The 20,957-nt window shown below is 41.7% G+C and overlaps 2 protein-coding genes across 2 annotated transcripts in view; both read left to right on the top strand.

Moving 5' to 3' along the window:
* Nucleotides 1–20,957, top strand: part of LOC109398676 (netrin receptor unc-5) — a 611,474-nt gene that overhangs the window by 423,439 nt on the left and 167,078 nt on the right. The gene's annotated exons all lie outside the window — the stretch shown is intronic.
* LOC115258557 (uncharacterized) lies at nt 9,732–11,165 on the top strand. The gene is made up of 2 exons (XM_029858733.2): nt 9,732–9,976; nt 10,039–11,165. Exons 1-2 carry the CDS (start codon nt 9,789–9,791, stop codon nt 11,117–11,119), a joined length of 1,269 nt encoding a protein of 422 aa, XP_029714593.2. The 5' UTR covers nt 9,732–9,788; the 3' UTR covers nt 11,120–11,165.

Genomic DNA, 20,957 nt, shown 5'->3' with positions numbered 1-20,957 from the left:
TTTTTACTCTAACCCATCTGTCAGATCATTTTATGATATTGGATAGATGTGCTACAGCCCAGATCTCCCCAGATATTAGTCTGATCTTATAACATCTAAATGAGATATTATTATGTTCTTTCCCATACTAATTTTTGATCTTATTTCTGATCTTTTATCTCTTATGTCAAACAAACCAATAGCTAATTATGATCTTGAGTATTTCACTGAGGAATATCAAATGATGATATTGTTCTGATTTTTACTTCTACTCGGGAAGTAAAGCAGGTTTACCACAGAGAACAGACATCCAGGCTAGAACAAATTTCATTCGGAAAGTTGTGTAAGGATTTGAATCTTTACTTGAGTAAGGTTGCAAACCAATACACGATGACAACACTAACGCCACCAAACACCATATTGCCACAGTCAGTGGTGAATTGAAACATTTCAAGTGGTGAATTCAATTAGTATGGGAAATTAACCGATTGCAACGCCCCGCTATTGCCACTTGTGTTGCCGATTTCAAATGGCCGTTAAATTCCTTACACAGTTTCAGAACTGGACTTGGATGTCTGTTCTCTGTGGGTTTACTTCGTGTCTGGTTCTAGCGATCGCTAATATACATATAATTGTAAATGTGAACAAGAGGGAGATCCAAATTACGAGGAATGTGACGGGTCTGGGATTGGAATGAGGATTTTCTACATAAGAATAAGAAACGGTAGCCACTTGCCACCCAGAAAAACATGTTCACCTATTTTATAGTGAAACTGGAAGCATAACCATCATCACTCCTGGCCATTAGTTCTACAGCACAGATGATCATATTTCACAGTGGTAGATCCTAAAACAACATTCAACCCAATTAGGCGAAGCACCTGCGATCAATCAATCAACTCAAATCAATCCATACGGCAAGCTCGTTAATTGAAACAGATCATTACGCCAACTCGTTCAACCAAACACACCATTCCAGCCACCAAAACAACCCAAAATCCATTCATTCGAAATCTCCACTCTCGCTAGATACTTAATACTGACTGTTTACATCCGAATCTGTTGAAAGCACCAATATATAAAAAACTCTAAACCATCCACTCACTCCTTCTTCACTCCGATCCACTTCCCATGAGCGCAACTTTCGCAAAAGAGGTGCCGATGATAGACAGATAAATTAATCTAGAACAACCTTTAGCACCAAATTTGTTCTGTATGGGCCAAGCATGGGCTGAATATCTACCTACTACCTACTAAAACTCAGATTAAGTGGTTTGCCCCTCCTCGACCATCTAGTCTCGTGGCTGATGCGTTCGTTTGTAGGGCAGAATTTATTGCATCAACAGACACTCATCGTTAGTTTGCGCGGCAACCCGAATAGAAAATAACAACTAAAGAGTGGCTCATATCGGCTTAAAAAACTTGTGTCATTTCTAATTGGGTTTTTAAATTTTGTAAAATGTTTTGATTTTTTTTTATTTTATACGAAATAGCACCTTTTTCTGAGCCACTATGATTTTTTCAGATTTTTAGAACTTTATTTTGGCACCTAAAATCAATTTCAAAGAGATTTTTTGAAATCATCTTTTGACAGCTGGGCAACTGCTTGGCAGCTGCGCTCAGTACAAAATGCGACAAGGGGTGATTCGACAAATCGCTCCCATACAAATTTCAAATCGATTTCTAAATAGGTTCCCGGGCACCGAAAATCATGAAAATTTGCATTTCGGTACAGTTTTGAATGCAGATTCAGAACATGCAATTATCTCAACATCGTTTAAGAAGCCAATTAATGGTAGAAATACAAATAAGGTTACTAACAAACACTAAATATTTTTTGTCTACAGCAAAGCTTTGAATTCATTGCAAGTCGGGTTCCCCATACTACATCAACTTTGCAGAAGAATATTTTTATCAAAAAATCAAAATTTTGGAATTATTTCAAAATATTTTTTTTTTTCATTTTTTTAGGAGTAGGAGTTTTGCGATATTTTAAAAAGTATTGCTTAGAAATGTCCTGTTTTTTCACAGATCAATTCAATTCAAGTTATTACAAATGTCTAGTCAAAATTTGAGATCAATCGGTGCACTAGAAGCTGAGATTCGGCTCCCCAATAAACATGAGCATGAAAAACAGCCAGTGCGCACTTTATTTCGTCCAGTACTGTATCTTCCCGCCCATAGCGTGAGTGTACACTACAAGGAAATTAAGTGTGAGAAACGCAGTTAAGCTTACGCTTGTCAGTCTCCTGATGCATTCCAACTGCCAACCGAGCCGAACTGATTAAGGTCAGTGGGAGCCGAATAATTTATTGGTAGTGTTTTAACATTTCGTGTTGCACTTTTTTAAGTATGGATATGAATGCAATTGCTGTCATTTTACGGTTTGGTTAGCATCTGTATTCGCTCGATGAACAAAAGTAGAAGTCGTTCTTTGTTTGATTTCGTGGAATAATTAACCGGATATAAAACATTCATCGGAACGGAAGAAGTAGGATGAGAGTGCTTCATAAGTATTTACACTAGAACCTTCAATAAGGTAGAATCTATTTAGGTAAAGTTACCTAAATGGAATTTGATTGTGTTGAAAACAGTTGGAGTGCCTAAGATTAGGGGTAAGGTTAGTTCACGGGAAATGAGTATCGAGTGGAGTTAAGGGGAATTTCGGGTGCGTTTAAGTGTAAGGGATGAGAGGGATTTTGGAGTATTTAGGGTTCCCTAAAACCTCTCACGAGCATACTGCCATTCTACACCCGATTGTCCCATGTTATACGGGAATCCCATATATAGGACAAATATGCGTAGAACGGCAGCATAAGTCATCGCATAACTTGTGTGTTTGAATAAAATTCATGCATGCACAGCCCCAGGCTACTATGTGCTGGGGTGAGTTCAATGTTTGTCTAAGAATCGCCTAGAGCTCCCTTGAGTGTGGGTCATCACAGATGTACAAGCGAAATCAGTCAGGAACGTCTTGCATACTGAAACTCGTTTTAAAACGCCTCTGAGATCCACCTGAAGCTCACCTGAGAACATTAATACAAAATATATGTTCAAAAACTTTCTGAAACGGTTCTGAAAACCCCTGAAATCGCCTTGGATCCCCTGTAACGCACATGAGAACATATGAAACGTCCAAAAACGCTTCTGCAACGTCCCCGACATCCGCTGAAAACCCTCTGAATACTCCTGAAATGCCTCTGAAAACCCCCTGAAGCGCCTTCGAACCCATCCTCAACCTCCCGAAAACGCCTATGTAACGCCTCTGAAACCCGCTGAAAATCCTCTGAAATTTCCTGAAATGCCACCGTATATCCTTGGAGCCCCCTCGGACCCCATGAGTCCCTCCTGAACCCCCGAAAACTCCCTTGTAACGCCACTGAAACTCGCTGAAAAGCCTCCAAAAATACCGGAAATACCACAGAAAACTCTCCGAAACCTCTTCGGACCCTTGTAATGCCCCTGAGACCCCCGAAATACCTGAAGCAGCCCTGTAACGCCTCTGAAACCCGTTGAACTTCAGTTAGCGAAAAAATACCAGCGAATGCTCCATGAATTTCTTCAGGCATTCCTCCAGAAGTTCCTTGTGAATTCCTCCATAAATTTCTTCTTATTTTTCCGCGGAAATTTCTTCTCAGATTCCTTCTATAGCTCTTTCTGATATTCATTTAGGAGCTCCTTCTAGAATTCCTCCAGGAGTAGCTTCAAAGATTGGTTTGAAAGTTCTTTCCAAGATTTCTCCGGGGGTTCCTTCGAGGGACCCCTGGAGTTTCTACTGAAACTACTCCAGCAGTTTCTCCAGGATTTTTTCTGGGAATCCTCAAGAAGTTTCTTCTTGTATTCGAAATTCCTTATATAGGATTTCTTTTTTGAGAATTCTTTTATCACCTTCTGCTGGGAACTCTTCAAAAGTTTCTTCTGTGATTTTTCAAGGAGTTCTCTCTGAGATTCCCTTTTTTTATTCCTGCACGACCTTTTTCGAGAATTCTCCCAGGAGTTCCTTCTCGGATACCTCCTGGAGTTCCTTTTGGGATTCTTCAAAATTTTCCAAGATTGAGCAGGAGTTGTTTTTGGGATTTATCCAAGAGTTACTTCAAAGATTTCCCCTTCCACAAATTTCAATAGTGATTTCTACCGGTATTCTTCCAGAAGTTCTTTTCAGAATTCACTCCTTCCTATTAGGATTTCTTCGAGAGTATTCTGGGATTTTTCAATGTGTTTCTTCTGAGATTCCTCCTTTTGAAAATTCCTAGATTCCTTCAGGAATTTCTTCCGGGATTCTTCCGGAAATTCATTCCTGGATTGTTCTAATATATATGTGATGCTGCTAGGAGTTCATTCTGAGATTGATCTAGGAGATCTTTTGTAGATTCCGCCAAGATTTTTTTGCGGGATTACTCTGGGAACTTCCTTTAGAATTCCTTAATGAAAAGGATAAAAAGGATGAGTGAAATTTTCTAAAATTCATTCAGTATCTTCTCCGAAGATTACACAAGAAGTTCCTTGTGGAATTCCTTTAAGAATTTCACTCTGGATTTTTTTTTCAAGTTTCCTCCAGAAGTTTTTTTCAGGATCGCTTAAGAAGTTCCTTCAGAAATTCCAGAATCGCTTAAGAAGTTCCTTCAGAAATTCTTGGTTTCACCCAGAAAAAACTTCTTGTGGGATTCCTCCTACACAGTTAGAAAAAATCACCGACTTCGGTAATGTTTTACCGAAATCTCACCCGTTAAGTTTGTTTTACAGGAAAAATTCGGTAAGGGTAGCAACTTTTACCGAAGTTCGTTAGAGTTTGACAGATAAACGAAAACATTTTACCGAAATTTGTTATTTTTTTACAGAATTTCGTTAAAAGTCCATTACCGAACGCTCAGCGGTAGAGATTTCGGTAAAAAATACCGAACGCGATTAGCTGTGTATAACATATTTCGGAATTATTAGGAACTCATTCCGGGATTACTTTTTGTATTAGCCTTTTGGCGTTCCTCCTCCATTCCCCAACATATTTTTATGAATTCTTCCAGATGGTCGTTCTGGGTTCCCTTCAAAAGCCCCTTCTGGGATTACATTTCTCCATGAATACATAGGACGTAATCAGTGAAGTACTATATTTGTAGTAACTTTAGAATATCAGAAGGAAATGCTGGAGGAATCACAAAAAACCCCTGGGGAAATATTAATTAAATTTCCCATATAAAATCGCGTTGGAGTTTTACAAAGTCGCTCCGGAATTTCTCCTGAATTTCAGAAGAAAGTCCCTGAAAAATCCCAGAAGACTCTTGAAAAGATCCTAAAAGAACGGAGTGAATTCCAAAAGGAACTTTTGGAGGAATACCGGTAGAAATCATGGTTGAAATTCCCAGAAGAGGAATTTTTGAAGGAACTCTCGGATAAATCCCAGAAGCAACTCCTGGTCGTTCTTGGAAAGTCTTGGAGGAGTCCCGAAAGAAACTCCGGGAGGTATTCGTAAAGGAACTCCTGAGGGAATCCTTGTAAGAGCTTGTGCAGAAATCCAAGAAAGACTCTAAGAAACTTCTTGAGGACTGATAAACCGTAAAAATACAAATACGCGAAAGCACTAACTGATGTACTGAAAGACAATTACTCGAATGCAGCAGCAGCGAGCTCCTTGCAGCCACTTCCCTGAAAAAGTCCGCAGATCTGACGTTTTCTGCCACAATATGGAAAGCCTCGATCTGACGAACCAAAAAAATAATCACTTGGATGCAGCAATAGCGAGCTCCTGCATCCTTTTCCCTGAAAATGTCCGCGCAACCGTCTTGTGATAAAAGAAGTTTTATGCAGAATCTCAAGTATACTTGAAGGGTGTTCAAAACCACATACCATCGAAGCATAATTCTCGCGCTCAGTATCATACGGGCGTATCTACTGTTGAGGATTGTCTGACGTCATGGTTGACGATCACAATAAAATTATATTTGCTGTACCTTGTTCATGTTTGCTGTACCTTCAGTGAACATTGGAGCTAATGCAATCTAGTAGGCGATGTGGTAACGTCATTCATTCGTATAGATTCCTTTCTCTCTTCCTTCGCAACCAGCAACTAAAGCAGACGTGTTAAGTGTATCAGAATCAAAATCTTACATTTGGTCCTTCGAACCGGATTGGTGTTTTATCGTAGAGGTAATTTGTTTCTTAATTTTCCCAGTTCCTAGCTTTCGAAGAGCCTGATGAAACCTTAGCTATCTAACACCAGAGTTGGATACATACATACGATACTTAGGTCAAAAACATATACGCTGATAACTTTCTTCTTGGAGCTGTCATTGAAACGACACACGGGTCGTAATGGCAGATCAACACGTGGGTTGATCTACGAATTCAACGCCAGGGTTGAATACAACAATCGACGCAAAGGTCGAATGAAACACAAATCCAAAGGGACACACGGGTCGCTATGGCGGATCAACACGTGGGTTGATCTAAGTATTCAACACTCGGGTTGAGTACAATCGACGCATGGGTCGAATTAATACATTCGGAATATCCCAACGCTTGGGTTGGATGAATTTGAAAACGACACGTGGGTCGTTATGCATTTGGAATATCCCAACACCTGGGTTGGATGAAATTATAAACGACACGTGGGTCGTTATGCAAAATCAACGCATGGGTTGTGGTTGGCTTTTGAATCACCTTTTCTGGATTTCTGCATCCAACGCCTGGGTTGGATGCAATTAGCACGTGGGTCAGTTGAGTTCGGACAATGTTCTTCAGTTTCGGGATTGAATGGTGGAGCGACACGAGGGTTATATTGTCTAGCGAGAACGATACAATCGTGGGATCTCTAATGATTGTGTTAGATGCAAGTGTTAACGACACATGCATCGTTGTGCCAAATCAACGCATGGGTTGACAATAACATCCTGATCATCTTTTATGGACATTGAACACCCGGGTTGGGTTGATAATTTTGAATCAGAATTGGAAAGGTTTTCGTTGTCCAACATGTGGGTTGGAGTAAAAACATTTACAATTTGAAATCCACGTAAGACCTGACGCATAAGTCAGGCAGCACATGTTTGGACGGCTGTCGGAGGCTTCACTGAGAGGCCTACTTTGTTCCATTTTAGCTGTGTGCTCCGCGTAAGAACGGTTTGCCCTCGAGTGTGAGGGTCGGCATTAAATTACTTGTAATCTCCTGGTAGTGTTGGGCAATCTGAGAAAAGGAACTTTTTTTCTAATTGACAGAGGAGACAGGATGATGACAGACCAAATTTAACACCAATGATTGTGTATGGGGGAGTTGTGTGTGCATAGTGCAATACAAGAGTGGTTCACTTATCAAATCGGCTTCCAAACATTGAGCTGAGGGATGGGGTGACGGCCGAGTTTTTGACCCCAAGACGAAGACACTTTGAATACAAGTTGAGGTCAATCAGATACAGAGGGTGTTATACATGATCATCATGCTGATATGATCAGAGTTGCCTCATTAGTCGCATTGTATCACCACATACGCTACATTTGGACACACTCAAGGTATTGTGTACTGCCGGCAATGTGCTCGATCCTTAGATAGCCGTAGGTGTACGACATTAACTGCATTATATATGAATGAACACATTATATCAGTTGTAATATTTGAACAACACTGATGAACTGGTGATCGTTTGTGTATAGGGATTCATTTGACAGGTTGATCAACAGCGCCTTGTTATGCGAGGTATGCACTTCAAACGGAATCGCTCAAATAATTTTCGTTCAGTGCATTATTTTTCCGTGACCGGAATGGTCAAGAAATTTAACACAGCAAGCCCCATTTGGTTTGACATTTTGTTTCAGCTCCGTTCTAGGATCCGGAATAAAGCAACTCTTTATTAGTTCTTGAGCGTTTCCTTACCTGAATTTTCCACGCATCGAGATAGGCCAATAAATTTCTTGCCATCTGCGTACTACCCATTAGATGGAATGGTTATCATTTGCTGAACGCATAAGGGTTCTCAACCGTCAATGGCCTTCGTTGAAATGAGTTATTGGCGGGGGAGTATGTTGAGGATTGTCTGACGTCATGGTTGACGATCACAATAAAATTATATTTGCTGTACCTTGTTCATGTTTGCTGTACCTTCAGTGAACATTGGAGCTAATGCAATCTAGTAGGCGATGTGGTAACGTCATTCATTCGTATAGATTCCTTTCTCTCTTCCTTCGCAACCAGCAACTAAAGCAGACGTGTTAAGTGTATCAGAATCAAAATCTTACATCTACAATGATCGATTTCTCTTCATAGATTTCCTCTTCGGCTAATAACTTGGCCTGCAAATCATTTTTGGTTGTTTTTGTTGTTTTAGATGCTAGTCCTAGTCGTCCTTCACCGAAATACACCGAGTTTTCATCCGAATACTGGTCGTATTTTCCGGAATAATCCGAAGAGAAATCGATCATTGTAGATACGCCTGTATGATACTAAACGCGAGGATTGTGCTTAGCTGGAATTATGATAAAATCGATGAGAATAACTGATGCTACGACAAAGCTTTCATAAACTTAAATAAATCCAGTTACAATATGAATTGTTACGCCTCAGTAGCCGAAGCGTACAGCAGTAACCAACGTGATGCAAAAGGAAGGTTAATGAATTCGGATTTCTGGTGGAATTTCAGAAAGAATCCCCGAAACACTCCAGAAGTAATTTGAAAAGGGACAACTGTGTTAATTCGAGAAGGAACTTCTGATGAAATCTCAGAAAAACTGTTTCTTCGAAACCTGAGGAATTTCGGGAAAAAATGTTTTTGAAGAAACCTGAGAGAAGTTTTGGAGCTCTGAAAGTAGAGTCCTCTGTATTCCACGTATCCATAAAATACATTAACTTGACTAACCGATTAACCGATTAACCGATGACTTCAATCAACGATTAGATATTTCATATTTAGTTAATCTAAAATAAATCTGAATGCTTCAAAAAAAAAAAAACCTAAAATTATCATTTGTTTGGGGTTGTGAATTAAACATCAAACTTATGTTACCCTTAACGCTATACAGTTATTGGTTTTTAAATAAAGACTTTAAACGTTCGAAGCACCGTTGTGGAAGTTCGCTCCAATTGCATTTAATTACCGGTCAATGAGGTGTTTTCACCAGTTCTATCTATAAACGTCGAAACCGACCGGTTCCAACTAGCGGAGACCTCGATTGCAAGAAATTAATTCCACTAACATACGTAAGTAAGTACTTATTCAAATCGAACTTCCCGTCGCCGTCGCCACGAACGCTTTAGCATCCCGCGTTGCGTCCACCAGTTCTCAGCAGCTCGGACACCGACCATTAGCACCGTCTGAATGATTTCGTCATTAAATGTGAAAAGTGACCACACCACCAGCCTCCAGCCGGTCGGTCAGGTCGCCTTGGCGCGATTTAACGTGCAAATTAAGTAAGATATCGATTTCTCTCCATTACGTAGATTTATATTTGTTCGACTGAGCTCGTGTCTTTCCTGGCTGAGTCCGTTCGATGCGGCGGTTGGTTGGCGTGAGAAATTTGCATGAGCCGTTCACCAGGCAGCATAACCAGTCCTAACCGCTCGTGGCTAGCAACCAGCGGAAAACAGCACTAATTTGACCACTTGAATACCTATAAATCACGATTCTCGGTGTTCGAGCCTTTCGCTTTAGGCTCACCCTATTCCGGATCATGGGTCATCTCTCGCAACCCAAGCGACGCGTCGCTTCAGTGCATTGAACTGAAATCATGTGCAGCTCCTCCTGAAACTCCTCAGAGATCAAAGCAATCTTAGAGCTCCGAAAGGGTGAAATTTTTTCCAATTCTCGTTGGATCGTCAAGCTGTCAAGATGGGAATCAAGCGAATCCGGTTGAAGATCCTCCTGTTTCTGGTTCCGTTTGTCGTGGCCATCGTTTCGGGTACCACTCATCACAGCCCCCGCCATGCTCGGCCAATACCGGAGGTCATCATCAGTAAGGCCGCAGATTTGGAGAGCCGGGACGAGATTGGAAGCGAGTGCAGTAAATCCTATTGCCCGTAAGTTTTCCGTTTCCATTGGATACTTTGTTTCATGGTGATAATTTTTTATTCGTTGTCAGGGAAAACAATTCACGTATGAAACGGCAGGACACTGATGACGCAAAACCCGCTCCTGCCGATGATACCGCAGGCGCCGCAAACGGAACATCCGGTAGTGCCGCTGCCGTTGCAGCCGCCACATCTGATAAAGATGCAGGCAATGCTCCGCTACCGCCCCCGGTCCAAGTTTTTCCCAATATGCCCAAGGACTTCCCGTTTCCATCCCTCGACGTGGTCCAGCATCCACCCGTTCCGACAAGGCCGCGAAGACCGATTCGAGTCCAAAGCCCCTATCCCGCAGGAAACATTCCATCCGCATCAGCAGATTCGTCCTCCACGTTGGAGTTCTCGAATCAGGACCCAATCTCGCCGAAGGACCTAACTCCCGTTGAACCGCCCGTAGAGGAAAGCGTGACCGCCTCCGATTCGGTCAGTCTGCCCGAGCTGGGCGAATCTCCCGAAGTGCTGGACCTGTCGGAGTTTAACGTTCCCGGAAGTAATGATCCGGTAGTTCTGCCGCCGGCTGAAAAAGTCGGTGCATCGTCCGGTGATGTCCCCACGGTTGCTAAAACCCAGACACCACATGTTGAAGCCCCCCAAATTACAAATCCGCTCCCGTCAGCACCGGAAATCACCAACGTGGCACCACCACGCCAGCATACTCGCGTGATGGGTCCTCAAGATTGGCGGTTCTCGGAGCAGCCGCAACGCCGGTGCCAATCGAAACAAACGTGCCGGTTGGGTAATGCCCCTCCGATGGGAGGACCGCAGATGGCTGGACCGCCGATGGGAGGACCACCAATGGGAGGACCACCAATGGGAGGGCCACCAATGGGACAACCTGCAATGGCGCAGCCTCCAATGGCCAAACCTCCCACAGGATGCCGTGCCCTACCAGGTCAAACCATGGCACCAGCTGCCCCGACTGCTGCTATTGGGGAGGATCCATGGAAGGTGGCTGAGCAGCAAGCTTTCGTTGAAATCAAGAACAGGGATGACCCTCCCGCAACGGAAGATAAACCAGCCGATTCCGCTGGCGGACGTAGCGGCCTAGCGTTCGCTGCTCTCATGTTGGCCAATGGCCTATATCTTCTATTGTAATTATTTAAATAAAACGAATAAATTATAATATTTAACGGAAAAATAACTCTTTATAATAATAAAGATTGTCTCAAAGTCCTCGTAGAAGATGTAGCTTTCAGTACACAGTACAGTTTGACAAGGCTTGAATGAACAGATAAGCAGCCCGAGCAAAGTCGAATAACAGCACCATAACAAAATGATGACTGGTGCTCACTCCAGAACTCATTTACCAATTTTATGTTATCATCCTGATAATTCATGTTACCACAGCTGTCAAACTCTGAAGCGTCATCATCGACAACAACATTGGAAGTTAGTTATCAATGGCCGAGAAAATATCTCACTGATAACAAACTGAGCTTTCAATCAGATCAATTCAAATGATTTACAAAAATTGTTATCAGGATGCCCCTGATGATAACATAATGAGGTATTTTAATGATATCGTGGGTATAGGGCACTGCATTGTTATGATTTTTTTTCTTGGCCTTGTTGTTTACAAAATTTCTGTAAGAGTGAAAGAGAAGGAGAGAATTTCATGCAGTGCCCTATAATTGGTTGTTATCATGTTTGCTTATTCAACCAAACTGAGAACAAATTTAGTTACTTATTTTTGATATCAGATAACATAGTTTGTTATCCGTTTATTATGAAACTTTTCTCGGGAGTACTGTTCAACGACGTGGCTTGAACTTGCTTAATGCTCACGCGCACGCTTCGCTTGACGTGTTACCGCGTTGCCATAGTGCCGCTTCAAAGTGAGAGTCCATAGGATTTTCGTCAATGTGAGAGTGGGAGTGCGCGTTCAAAGGATTTTCGTGGATTTGCTATTGTTGATATTCTTCTTTGCGGCTTCGCACACGCGCACTCCCACTCTCACGCGTAACTATAACGGCACCCTTACGCGTGAGAGTGGGAGTGCGCGTGTGCGAAGCCGCAAAGAAGAATATCAACAACAGCAAATCCACGAAAATCCTTTGAACGCGCACTCCCACTCTCACTTTGACGCGGCACTATGGCAGCGCAGTAAGACAGTTTAATAAGATCCTACGCAAGATGTTTTCTTACCTTGATCCTACGTAAAGTTTGATTTAACTTAAAAGGAGATTAGAATGTAGTACAGTAGCTTGCTTGATCTAGGAACTATAGTTTCACAGATATTCGTTGGTGAAAGTGGAAACATAAGCTCATTTAACGGTGCTCCATTTACCGTTATTATAAAATAAAATATACCATCAAAACCTGAAACGCCATTCTCTTTATTTATCTATCCTACACCTCTGGGCAAATTTTTAAAATCATCGTTGGGCGAAATTTTGAGTTACGCCCTTTAAAAGGGCCTAACCTCAAAAAATCGTGTTTTCTATAGAATAACACCACATTTCATAACAGAATCATGAATTAAAGGCAGCAATAACAAAAATTATCATGAATAATATTGAAATTTGGTAGTATGCATCCATATAAATATTAGTGGAGTGCATTTTCTATCAATATTGGTCATTACGTCAATATACGGTAGGTGTTCTTAGGGCCTATAGAAAACAAACATTTCATCGATGTAACAATTCAATTAAAAGTATATCGTATTGTGATTCCATATGTCTATAGATGTTCATATTACTCTCAGTCAATTCGATAGTATTCACATGCATACAGCACCAACATTTCAAAACGACGTAACTGATCTTCAACACAATATATCTTCTCCCATAGCTGTAGATCGTCTCTCATCTTTCCCAGGACACCAACAACCACTATCGGAAAGAATGGCATTTTCTCCGTCCAGTAGTGGTTGTACATTGCGCCGGAGAGATAAAGGTTTGGTTTCAGCAAGCAGTTTCGCCTTTTTGAAATGTTAGCACCGATATATTAAGAGCGTACACTTTCTATACAGCAAATCTGCCTTAAAAACAATAGTCAAAAATATGGGCAACCATAAATTAAACAAAAACAAATGTCTGTGTGCCAAATATCTTAAATTATAAGAATAGAAAACCAAAATATGGAAAGGTCAAAAGACAAAAAGTCGGAACAGGCAGTAAATAATCAAGCATAATTTGCAGGGTGAAATTATTTTCTTCTATCAAAATATGTAGGTAAGACCTTTTGTCCCTTCTGAATTTACTTTTATTCGACCTTTTGTCTTTCATTTTTTTTCATTAGTACGTTTTGTCTTCATCAGCTTCAGCATTTCAGAAGGGCGTAACCAGTGTCGAAAAAAATCAGCACAAAGATGTTCAATTTGTGCGAAAACGAACACAAATAAACAAACACAGTTACCCATAGACACGAGGCCGAGAATGAACATGACAATGAAGAGACGAGACAATGAAAGCGGCGTCTTGTGGTGTCATGCACAGCAGTTGAAGTTCAGTGTTCAGCTGAACTTCAGCTCGACGAATTCGAATATGAATATTTCAATTTGGAATTGATTTATTATAGTTTTAGGCATGCAAATACCGAAATGTTACCTTAATTCAATGCATTATAGTTACTTTTGGTGAGTGATGCAAAAAAACTGCATTTTTTGCTTCTGCATCGTGCTTAATTAAAACGAATCAGTTGAAAATGAAAATACTGATTTTGAGTATCAGTAGGTGGTTGAAGTTCAGCAGACAGCGGTCAATAGAATTTCGAAAGCATACATTTCTGAGAATTCCGCTCGGGTTGTCAAGACGACTATCAAAACAAAAACAAATCAACGACGCTGGCGCCGCTGGGCGTCGGTGCAGATGACCGTAATTTGACAATTGCCGTCACTGGGCGTAACTGCTTTTTGATACGGCACCTTCTTTTATGGATGTGTATTGCATGTCACCCATCTAATGTAAGCCATCAAAAGAGGAATATTATTTTCGTTTAGAAGTGTCATGCCACAGCTTTGAAAAAAGGTGTTGTTTTGGGAAGTTGTTACGTCCTGTTGAAATGCTGAGGCTGAGAAGACAAAACGTAGAAATGAAAAAAAAATCGAAAGAAAATATTGCGCCTTTAACCGTAGATTATCGCGCAAAAATGTTCAAAATCGCTAATAGATCGTCGCCAGTAGGTCGATAAAAGTGAAAAGGTCTTACCTACAAATTAAAAAAGAGAGAATTTTCATGCAGCATATTATGTTCGATTATTTGAAGCCTGTTTCGACTTTTTGTCTTTTAGCCTTGTAATGCTTTTGGTTTTCTATTCTTATAAGTTATAATTTAAGATATTTGGCACACAGACATATTTCTTTTTGTTTAATTTATGGTTGCCCATATGAGACTATTGTTTTTAAAGCAGATTTGCTGTATAGAGAGTGTACGCTCTCTAGACCAACATGTGAAAAGGGCGGAACAACCGTTGAACGCTTCAACTTCTTCCGTCTCTCCTAGGCGTGTTTCAATTCATTCATGCAAATTTATCCGGTTATCAGATAAGGGGAGACTGCTTTACCTGTTACTGGTTAGAGTTTACGTGAATAATGGGAAATACGCTCAGGAGGATCTGAAGAAGCAGAAATTTGCAATATTTGTCACGCACTTTTCAAATATTAGTATAATCTATATTGAGTTAAACTCTCGAGCAGTCGCGTCTTCAACTACCTACAACGGCACTACGTTCACACTGTGTATCACAAGCGTGCATTTTTCATGGTGCGTGTACTCAGTACACGACGCGACCACCCCCGGGTTAAGTAACATGAGCGAGTTCTCTTCATCGACTCTCTTCTTCAAATTAAAGTGACCAGATGCAAGTATGGTTACACTTTTTGGTCATAAATCGCTAGTCTAAGTGCGTCTAAGTGTGAAAAAAGCGATTGAATTTGCATCTTGTAACTTTAATTAGCGGAAGAGAGAGTCGATGAAGAGAACTCGCTCATGTTACTTTCGCCCTTACTTCAACTCAATCGGTGATATCATTTCAAAAAGGTGAAACTGCTTGCTGAAACGGTTTCAGAAACCAAACCTTTATCTCTCCGACGCAATGTACAACCATTACCGGACGGGGAAAATGCCATTCTTTCCGATAGTGGTTGTTGGTGTCCTGGGAAAGATGAGATACGATCTACAGCTATGGGAGAAGATATTGTGTTAAAGATCAGTAACGTCCTTTTGAAATGTTGGTGCTGTATGCATGTGAATACTATCGCCTTGACTGAGAGTAATATTGTCGCGCTTAGGGGTGGTGGGGGTAAAGTGGACAACCTAAGCAATTTGGTCGTTTCCAGTGGAAATACTGCAAAATCCATCTGCTTTTCCGAGTAACATGGAAGGTAATGATGTACTCTAGAATTCTCGTGAAGGATTGCATTTAAAAAAATATTGTTTTCTTTGATTATTTTCTTCACCAAAACGTGCATCAAAATAGCGTGAAAAAAATCGGTGGGGGTAAAGTGGACAATCGATGGGGTAAAATGAACAAGTCGTTAAAAGTTATATAACAGCATATTTTTTCTATGTTTTTAATTACAAACTATCAAATTTCATACGAAACCTTTATTTTGTTGCTTTAAAATTTTTAATACGAACTTTGAAACACACTCAAATAATTATCGTAAAAATAGTGTAAAAAATAAGCACTTTTTTGGATGAAAATTATATTTTGTTGATATAAAATATTTTTTTATAACTTTTTACTTCAACTATCTCACGATATGTATGATGGCTGATGATTCTGGAGTTTGCATAAAAAAATATGAAATTTTGGTGAAATTTGAACCGATTGTCCATTTTACCCCCACCGTCTGATTATGTTAAAATTATTCCCAAAACATTTTTTTTCACAAAACTCATTTTTTTTTCGGTCAAATGTAGTCTTCTACTTGGTCTTCATTGGTTAAGGGTGTAAAACTTGTAATAATTTGAAAATAACTTACGAGAAAACCTTAGCCATGTTAAGCAGATTTTACATCATTTCCGATTATTCACGTTATTTTTAAAGATTTTGTCATTTTAAAGAGGTTTATTTAATTTCAATGTTCAAGATCAGCAAAAGCATAACGATTCATGCTCAGGCATAAGCGTCAATCGTTAAAACATGTTGAAAAACAATAGAAGCCATGAAACTGTACCCTGTCCATTTTACCCCACCTGTCCACTTTACCCCCACCACCCCTATCTTAGATTCTCAGCAAGCTGCGTTCGAAACGCGCAGCGTCAGATCGGGCCAGACCGCGCACGTATGATTTGTACACGGTGTGCACCTTGGCTAAAACTGTTTTGCAGCCGCCGGGTGGAGCTGTCAGCCGCCGTGTACAAATCAAACGGGCGCAATCTTATGGCGGCTGACTCAGATCAGCAGGATCTGAGTGAATAAGCTAGGATGCACAATATGAACATCTATAGACATATGGAATCACAATACAATATACTTTTAATTGAATTGTTACACCGATTAAATGTTTGCTTTCTATAGGCCCTAAGAACACCTACCGTTTATTGACATAATGACCAATTTTGATAGAAAATGCACTCCACTAATATTTATATGGATGCATACTACCAAATTTCAATATTATTCATGATAATTTATGTTATTAATGCCTTTAATTCATGATTCTGTTATGAAATGTGGTGTTATTCTATAGAAAACACGATTTTTAAGAGGTTAGGCACTTTAAAAGGGCGTAACTCAAAATTTCGCCCAACGATGATTTTAAAAATTTGCCCAGAGGTGTAGGATAGATAAATAAAGAGAATGGCGTTTCAGGTTTTGATGGTATATTTTATTTTATAATAACGGTAAATGGAGCACCGTGATCATTTAAGAAACATGGCACATTTATTTATCAATTATTAGGTACCTACAGCAAAACCAATAAAACTTTTCGACATGGATCCCCACACCGAAATTGCACCTTCCCCGACACGACTCGAGATTATAATTCCCTACGGATCAGACAGGTTAGCGCGCGCCGGTGCTGTGTCGCAAGCAATCAGCTGTTCAGCCGCGCAATACTTCATGTAGCACCTCGCAAACAACATTACAATCTCCCGGGTGAACCCATAAATCTGAAAATAGATACCACCACTGTGCACTGGGTGACTCTAGTTGAATTTACAACCAACGACGACTGAGGTACCTTTCCGCTGTTGTTGGTCGACGGTCGGGGTTCTAGTTGTAGCGCGAGCGGCTCGGTCACACGGTCACCCAGCCAGCAGTCAGCGTGCCACGCTGCTCGCGACTTCCAGCTGTGCGCCGGAGAGCAACGCTCGGGTCGCACACCAGCCGTGAACTAACACACGTCGTCGTCCGTGGAGTTGGGTATTGGATGCATCGTACCTAGTAGATTTTCCCCCTGTGGCTTGCTGCTGCTCCGCCGTAGAGAAACTAGAGAGGTTCTGCTCCACGAGTTCACGACGAACAACAGAATTATGTTTACAAACGAGTTTATGAGCGGTGTTAGTTTTTCATGTTGATTCATTTGTCTCGTGCTACAACGACAACAGCGAGTTGTGTTTTTCTTCGTTTTGTCTATATGACCACGAACGGTGGGCCGAGGTCTCAAGGAATGTATGTATGTTGTAGTCCCTTATGGCCCAGTAATGGTTTGCTGTTTAAGAAGCTTTTCTCAGCGCACCAAAGGAGAATGACAAGTTATATAAGTCGCGCGAAGAAGATGACAAGTTATAACATAACTTGATATATCTGAATGCATTACTGGAAAAAAAAAATCCTAGAGGTATTCCAGGAGGATCTTTAAGAACAATTCGTAATTAAATTTTAGAGGAACCCACCAAAGTTTACCAGAATAAACTTTTGAAGAACTATTCTAAGGAATTGTTGGCGAATTCGCCGGATGATTTTCCGGATTTCATATAAGAAATCCTGAAATTTCTGCAAGAATATCCACAACTATGCAATAAATTCTTGGAGGAATTCACGAAGGATTCCTTTTCCTGATCAATTTGTGGAAGGAATTGCTAAAAGAAGTCCCAGGGGAATTTCTGTTGCAACCTTTGGAGGAATTCCTGAACGATTTTTTATTTAGGAATTCTTCCAGAATCTTCAGAAACTCCTTCAGAGATTCCTTCAGGTACTCATTCTCTTGCAATTTCTTCAGGGATAACCCTAATAAATCCTAAAGAAATTCCTCCGCAAACTTCTTTGAAAATTCCTCCAGGAAATGCTCCAGAGATTCCTCCACGAAAACCTCCTGAGATTTCCCCAGGAAATCCTCCAGGGATTCCTCCAGGAAATCCTCAGGACATTCCTCCATGAAATCTTCTAGGATTCCTCCACAAAATCCTCCATAGATTCCTCCAGGAAATCCTGCAGAAATTCCTCCAGGAATCCCTTCAGAAATAATCCAGGAATTCCTCCAAGATTGCAGGGATTCCTTCAGGGATTCCTCCAGGGATTCCTCCAGGAAATCCTTCACGAATTCCTCCAGGAAATCCTCAAGGGATTCCTCCAGGGATTCCTCCAGGAAATCCTAGAGAGATCCTCAAGGACCGCAAGAGGTCCTCCAGAAAATCCTCCAGGGATTCCTCTAGGAAATCCTCCAGGGATTCCTCCAGAAAATCCTCCAGGGATTCCTCCAGGAAATCTTCCAGGGATTACTCCGGGAAATCCTCCAGGAAATTCTCCAGGGATTCCTCCAGCAAATCCTTCAGGGAGTCATCCAGGAAATCTTACAGGAATTACTCCTTGAAATCATCCAGGAATTCCTCCAGGACATCCAGCAGGTATTCCTCCAGGAAATCCTCCAGGGATTCCTCCAGGACACCCTGGAAAGGATTCCTCAAGGAAATCCTCAAGGAATTTTCCAGGAAATCTAGGAAATCCATAGATTACTCCAGGGATTTTACCAGAAAATCCTCCAGGGATTCCACCAGGAAATCCTCCAGGGATTACTCCAGGAAATCCTCCAGGGATTCCTCCAGGAAATCTTCCAGGGATTCCTCCAGGAAATCCTCCAGGGATTCCTCCAGGAAATCCTCCAGGGATTCCTCCAGGAAATCCTCCAGGGATTCCTCCAGGAAATCCTCCAGGGATTCCTCCAGAAAATCCTCCAGGGATTCCTCCAGGAAATCCTCCAGGGATTCCTCCAGGAAATCCTCCAGGGATTCCTCCAGGAAATCCTCCAGGGATTCCTCCAGGAAATCCTCCAGGGATTCTTCCAGGAAATCCTTCAGGGATTCCTCCAGGAGATCCTTCAGGGATTCCTCCAGGAAATCCTTCAGGGATTCCTCCAGGAAATCCTTCAGGGATTCCTCCAGGAAATCCTTCAGGAATTCCTCCAGGAAATCCTTCAGGGATTCCTCCAGGAAATCCTTCAGGGATTCCTCCAGGAAATCCTTCAGGGATTCCTCCAGGAAATCCTTCAGGGATTCCTCCAGGAAATCCTTCAGGGATTCCTCCAGGAAATCCTTCAGGGATTCCTCCAGGAAATCCTTCAGGGATTCCTCCAGGAAATCCTTCAGGGATTCCTCCAGGAAATCCTTCAGGGATTCCTCCAGGAAATCCTTCAGGGATTCCTCCAGGAAATCCTTCAGGGATTCCTCCAGGAAATCCTTCAGGGATTCCTCCAGGAAATCCTTCAGGGATTCCTCCAGGAAATCCTTCAGGGATTCCTCCAGGAAATCCTTCAGGGATTCCTCCAGGAAATCCTTCAGGGATTCCTCCAGGAAATCCTTCAGGGATTCCTCCAGGAAATCCTTCAGGGATTCCTCCAGGAAATCCTTCAGGGATTCCTCCAGGAAATCCTTCAGGGATTCCTCCAGGAAATCCTTTAGGGATTCCTCCAGGAAATCCTTCAGGGATTCCGCCAGGAAATCCTTCAGGGATTCCTCCAGGAAATCCTTCAGGGATTCCTCCAGGAAATCCTTCGGGGATTCCTCCAGGAAATCCTTCAGGGATTCCTCCAGGAAATCCTTCAGGGATTCCTCCACGAAATCCTTCAGGGATTCCTCCAGGAAATCCTTCAGGGATTCCTCCAGGAAATCCTTCAGGGATTCCTCCAGGAAATCCTTCAGGGATTCCTCCAGGAAATCCTTCAGGGATTCCTCCAGGAAATCCTTCAGGGATTCCTCCAGGAAATCCTTCAGGGATTCCTCCAGAAAATCCTTCAGGAAATCCTGCAGAGATTCCTCATGGGATACCTCCAGGAAATCCTCCAGGAAATCCTCCAGGGAATCCTCTAGGAAATCCTCCAGGGATACTTCCATAAAATCCTCCATGGATTCCTCCACAAAATCCTCCAGGGATTCCTTTAGGAAATCCTCCAGTGATTTCTCCAGGAAATCCTCCAGGGATTCAGATATAATACAATATCAATCAGTTCATCGTTTGTGTTATATTCTGTATTTAGAATCTTATGGCACACCCTACGTTATTGAAATGTTAACTTTCCTAATTGAATGAACGAAGTGATAATGCTATTCCACGTCAACTAAGTAATCGTAATAAACTTTTTCCACCATTCTTCATTACGATCATGACATGCCAACTGCCGCTCGTGATTGTTCCGTCAAAACAAAGAAAACACTGGCTCCATGTAACACCGCTGGGGAATTGGATCCACAAGTACTTTTTCCTTTCCGTTGTTATTCCTCCACGCTGGCACGTGGAAAATCACCTAGAAGGAAGTGACTCGTCAACAAATGTTTTTCCATCACAATAGGCTTTCACTCACCACCAGTCACCACCCACACGGATGGCGTCCAATCCAGGAGCAGGGCACTTGCTTTGCACGCAGCCAATTTGCTTTGTCCTTTCCCGTTTTTCCCGAGTAAACGAACCATTTACCTGACGCAGCACGGGGAAAACTAAGGCGCCCCAGGCCCGTCGTCATCGGCCTAACAAGCGCTGCTGATCACGTTCTTGCAAGAGGGTATACGTCCTCCCCCGTTGTTTTTATTTTAATGAAAAAATATCG

This window comes from Aedes albopictus, chromosome 2 (genome assembly GCF_035046485.1).
Source record: "Aedes albopictus strain Foshan chromosome 2, AalbF5, whole genome shotgun sequence".
Lineage (NCBI taxonomy): Eukaryota > Metazoa > Arthropoda > Insecta > Diptera > Culicidae > Aedes > Aedes albopictus.
The sequence above is the reverse complement of the archived record's forward strand: the minus strand, read 5'-3'. Positions and strand labels throughout refer to the sequence as shown.